General features: G+C 30.2%; 1 protein-coding gene across 1 annotated transcript; it reads right to left on the minus strand.

Annotated features, from left to right (window-relative positions):
* Positions 1-1,734: 1,734 nt before the first annotated feature.
* Positions 1,735-5,362, minus strand: LOC145317865 (uncharacterized). The gene is made up of 5 exons (XM_080159140.1): positions 4,900-5,362; positions 4,155-4,212; positions 3,525-3,575; positions 2,266-2,363; positions 1,735-1,909 (listed from the first exon to the last, which is right to left on the minus strand). The coding sequence occupies exons 1-5, from the start codon at positions 4,957-4,959 to the stop codon at positions 1,835-1,837; spliced, it is 342 nt and encodes a 113-aa protein (XP_080015266.1). The 5' UTR covers positions 4,960-5,362; the 3' UTR covers positions 1,735-1,834.
* Positions 5,363-6,012: the final 650 nt, after the last annotated feature.

Genomic DNA, 6,012 nt, shown 5'->3' on the forward strand with positions numbered 1-6,012 from the left:
CATATTTACAGAGCATTATACCGAAAGAACTTTATTTAAGCACCATTTGTTAATAGAAAACGGCATGGTAATGATATTTATATTTTAACAATTCCCATGATTTAAAGTTGTACTTATCATATTCTATAAAAATACACTTAAAAACAGCATCACAGATCAAAGATCCTTAATTAGAATTTCACGCCCGTCAAAACTAACTCAGGGGGAGGTAGGTTGTCTTAAAATGCCGTAAAAGTGTGAGTTTTAAGGCTTAAACGTACAGTAGAAGAACGATAATATTCACTAAATACAAATATATAGAAAAAAATTGTCTATTGTTCTATTCAATAAGAAATGCACATATTTAGTAATAGTGAATATTATAATATATCGTTCTACTACTGTTTTTAAGCCTTAAAATTAACTCACACCTTTACGGAATTTTAGCACAACCTACCTCTCCCATATATACAGTGTGTTTTTTTAATGAGCACTTTTTTGAAAGCAATTTTACCCCACTTATAGTTATCAGAATTTAATGATTAATGGCTTATTTTCTTCGTTTTTTAAGGGAAATTATAAGACAACAAAAAAATTACAGTTTTTGTTGAAAAAGTACAGTAAAGTTGAAAATTAAAAACTTAGGTGTCAACATCTAAAAATGGTTTTAGTGCATTTTTCTTATGCTCAAATAATCAACCTTTTGCAAGAATGGCTGCTAAACACTTCAAAGTTGAGATGTAGAGCTAAAAATGTATACAGATACTATTAGGGACATGTACTAGAACATATCAAAGTTTGAAGGTCATATCTCAACCAGGGAGGGAGTACTGGCCCCCCAAAGTCGACTACAGAAAATCCATTTTTTTAAGAAAAATGCGCTAAAACCATTTTTATATGTTGACACCTACGTTTTTAATTTTCAACTTTACTGTACTTTTTCAACAAAAACTGTAATTTTTTTTGTTGTTTCATAATTTTCCTTAAAAAACGAAGAAAATAAGCCATTAATCATTAAATTCTGATAACTATAAGTGGGGTAAAATTGCTTTCAAAAAAGTGCTCATAAAAAAAAACCACTGTATTAATGTTAGTTTACTTTAATTTATGCTTTTTCTTTCGCGATATCCATTACATTATACAAAGGAATACAATAACTTATAAGTAAAAAAGAGGACTTTTGTCTTAATTATGATCCATTCTACAAAATTTGATAATTATAATTATAAATAATAATATTTACTATTTTCACTTTTCAATATTCAGTCTGCTATAAAATTAGATAGATAATCGGCTTTCCTAAACATGAGGTTGCCAAAAATTATTAGAATTTTATATACATCTAATGTTATGTGCAACCAAAATGTAATTCATATTTTACTTGAAGATTAACATTATATTGTATTAATTTTAATGAAATAAAAAAAGACTTAATATGATAAGTTTTATAATGCACGTACGTATTTATGCGTTATATCCTAATAGAAATTCTAATTTGGCAACTAGGTCCAGCATTTCATGAGAAGCCGCGTACAAAAAAAAAACTTAAATGTCGTCTTTTACTTTCATGTTAGGAAAATAAGGGATCAAATATAAAAATAAAATTTTAAAACAATTTTAATATCAACACACATAGGAACACTTTATGTAAAGGGATTGTAAGGTAAGTCGACCATCAATATTCGATCTTAGTTTAGAAATTAAAAAGTAAAAAAAATATAAATCCTTCCCAGGACTTAGTCTATACTCCTGTCATCTTCTATAAAAATTTATTGAAACAAAATCTCACAAAAATGCATTTTTTCTATATATGGAAATCAAACAACAAATTTTACATTTTTATTATTTTCTTTATTCAATTTTTCTTGCCAGAAGCAGTTTCAAATGATTGATTGCAGAGTTCCCCCTCACAGATACACCATTCAATAACCTAAAATAGATAATATTAACCTTTATATTAAATTAAACTATAAATCTCATAATTTGCTAATTGTCTAAACAATCTACCTATCTTTAATACTAAAAAGTAAAAACATATGAACTAGACCAATGTTGTAAATCTCAAGGCACTAAAATCCAAACTATTGCAGTCTACCAATCATTTGAATTTATCTGGAAGTTCTAATTGGTGTACATGGCTATAAGAGTAAGACGAGGCAATTTTCGTCCAAGGCATTCACCCTAACCCTAATCTAACCATTTTATTAGTGGTATTTTACATCTTTTTTTAAAATTTCTAAATGAACGAAAATTCTACTCTTGACCATATCTTATCTATCTATGTACCTCTCCACTATCATATTCTATATCATAGCAGCCAAGCAACTCAGTATCCCCTGCGCAGTCTCTCTGCCAGAAAATGTCCTCAAACCCCTCAATCATTCCTCAAAATTGTAAAAAGTAACTCCTTGTCAGAAGGATTAGGGGTTACATGTAATTTTGAGATTTGGATCGTAACTTCCTGAGAGGGAAGTAGATTGATAGACTAGACAAAGAAGAAAGATAAAAAGATAGACAGATAGATGGATAAACTAAAAGCCAGAAAAAAAGAAGGACACACAAAAGTAGAGAAATGGCAGATAAACAAATTTCTTTCAGATGAATATATAAAACGAACAAAATAGAGAAAAAGTCGGACAGGCAGACAATTTACCTGTCAAATAGGAGACTGGATTGAGAAAAAATACAGTAAGACAGATTGTATCGGAAGCATAATAGTATGTTTCGTTTGTGAATTCGAACCTTTATCCTTTCTATCTTTCCTTATCATTATTGGTAGTATAGAGAGCGCCTAAATTCAAAAAGTTCATAATTGAACACGGCATTCCAAACAATAATTGCGCAACCAAACATAAACAAAGCTTGCGCCTCCATCTTATTTCTTTCTTTCTACATGCGCGGAATATCTGTGTGATGAAAACCCATGTATAGTACAAAAATGTGGTGTTATCCGTGCTGAAAAATACTTTTGAGTGCTTCCCTGCTTGACATGTTCAATCGACTCGGTAAATATTCTTTCTTTCTTAAAGACGGCAAATTAATCTCTTTATTTTCATTAAAATTAGACCAAGTAATTGATTTATTTTTGTATCAGAATATTTTAATAGTAGTCTATGATGATTTTATCTATGAATTATAAACTCGCATTAAGTTTTGATTTAATTTTAAGCAAAAGAAGCCTAACCTTTTTTATATATTTTGAAATATAAATTCGAAATCACGAAACCTTTCAGAAAAAGACGATTATGTCCAAATGAAAAAAGATTTATTTTCTTTTACAAGATTTATTTTCTTTTATGAAATATTTAACATTTTAATATTTGATTATTAATTTTGTTATTTTTTATTTCAGCGTTGACCGTTTCATACAATAAATTGTATTAGTAACTACGCTGGTACGTTTGTACTAAAAGATCTCGTACATGGCCAGGCAAAAGCCGTTGTACCGAAACACAGATAGACTGATTTGTGTTTAAACTAAAGAACAGACAAATTACCAGCCAGATAAACAGAAGTACAGACAAAACATATAAACTTAATACTACCTGTTAGTATAACACATTTACTGCTGCCTTCACATTCAACTATTTCTCCAACCTGCCAATTATCAAGTAACTGTAATTAACAATTTGATTCTATAGGGTTATTGTTGTATTTAACCCACGCCCCCCTTATATAAAAAATCGAGGAAGATTGTCTTTTCCTTTTTACCACCTCAAGGCGGACACTTTCTGACAAATTCCAGTGCATGTTTGTTCTATATGAACAATATAAATCTTAATTTTTTAGATGACCAGAGGCACACCCATGAGAAGCAAAGCAAGCCTAAATAAATTGTTTCATTTCTGAGCATACCCCTCTCCCCCCTAAAATTTTTCTCAATTACTGAAATCTTGTACTTTACTATCCAATTTTATGCAAATCAAAAGCAAGCAAATCAAAATCAAAGATATAATGCAAGGACGTCCAAGCCTTTTTTTTGGGGTAACTTCCCAAAAAGTTCTTTTTGATGGGTTTCAAATTTTTAACCTAGGGGCTATAATCAATGTTGCGAGTTTTTTTTAGGGTTGTCAGAGGTTTTATGGAAGGAATGAAGAGAGAGGTGGGAGGTTGTAATACCGATCTCAAATTCCCTTGGGATAAAAACTTTATTGGTCGTATATTTTGTTACTTTTCCTGATTTTCATCACAATCCACACCTCCCATGTTACTCGTACATTTGTAACAGCTTTGCTAAAAATATAATGATAAACTTTATGAATTTGTATACAGAATAAAAAGCTGAAAATTTTTTTGGACACAACCATAGTAGGAATACAGAAATTATAAGGACACAACCATAGTAGGAATACAGAAATTATAAGGACACAACCATAGTAGGAATACAGAAATTATAAGGACACAACCATAGTAGGAATACAGAAATTATAAGGACACAACCATAGTAGGAATACAGAAATTATAACGACACAACCATAGTAGGAATACAGAAATTATAAGGACACAACCATAGTAGGAATACAGAAATTATAAGGACACAACCATAGTAGGAATACAGAAATTATAAGGACACAACCATAGTAAGAATACAGAAATTATAAGGACACAACCATAGTAAGAATACAGAAATTATAAGGTTGATAACATCTACAAGTACCAAGTAGACAAGCAAATAATTCATGTATTGGCAAACGGACAAAGTGAATAGCAGAAAACAGAAAGGTCATAAGAGAGAAAAAATATAAAAATAAAGAGAGAGAAGGATATGATAAAAGGTAGAAAATCAGCACAGAAAATCATTTTCCTTCATACCAACAGACGGACGGACAGACAAAGTAAATTCTAGAGTATCATATCAATACAAAGCAAGTGAAATAATTTTTTGTAATTAAATTGAAAATGACATCAAAGTAAATTTACGTTTATTCCAAGCACCATAAAGGGCAGTAGTAGAAACAAGACAGCAGAAACTTTGATCATTATTGTTTACAGTATTAGAGTCTGAAAATAAATAGTTAATATGAATAATACTAGTGACTACACCACAAGCATCTAGGGGCTCTGTAATTAAGGGGAGTGGAAGAGGGAAGAAAAAGGGTGAGCAACCAAGACTTAGTAATTAAACGGCCTTAAAGTTTTGGGATAATTTTTTTTTTTGGATGATTTATATTAGGAGGGTGGTGCTATACCCTCCCTCAAATTTATTATAAACCTTCCCTGAACATATAAGAAGCTTCACTGTAAAGGAGAACCATGTCAGTTCAACGGTTAGGTAGATCTTAAGATACACACACACACAGACAAACATCCTGTTACTTTGATATAAGAATCAGCAAATAAAATTTCTATAACAAAACATAAAATTTTAAGTGATAATATGTCAATACTAATGAGGTTTATTTAAAATTTTTTTATTAGATTTATTTAATTTTTCTTATTTTCATACGCACTATGTTGATTACTAATAAATTTCTTTTGAAATTAAAGATAAAAAGTTAAAAGAGATTATTTTTATTTACATAAGTGCAGCTTATCTTAACTTTATTATTCCTATTGTTAATTTTTTCAAATTAACGTTTTGTTGTTTTATAACAACACAAGCGGTTACGCTCCTAGAGACTTCTAGGGACACTAAGGAAAGGAATTCGCCTGCAAAAATAGCTATAAACCTTCCTTAGACTTATAGGAAGCTTCACTGTTACTGAGAACCATTTCATTTAGCTATTAGCGAGATCCTTTTCAATACAAAAACAGACCGTTAATCTGTTATGTTTTATTACGGATAAGAGAAATATACATATGATCTGTATAACATGGGTCTGAGAAATACACAGCGTCAGCAACCGAACTAAAAAGGAAAATTTTTTACACGAGTTTCCTGTAGCCGCGCGTCGTCTATGTATTATGAACAATCAAAAAAAAGAAATGTAACTGTTATCTGAAAATTTTAACTTATCATTTCGAAACTTTGAAATAATATAAGGTCGTAAGGTTTTTTATTTGTCTGAAGCTCAAGATCTTAAGTACTTCTGG

Source organism: Acartia tonsa, chromosome 1 (assembly GCF_053477335.1).
Source record: "Acartia tonsa isolate MP-2025a chromosome 1, ASM5347733v1, whole genome shotgun sequence".
NCBI classification, from domain to species: Eukaryota; Metazoa; Arthropoda; class Copepoda; order Calanoida; family Acartiidae; genus Acartia; species Acartia tonsa.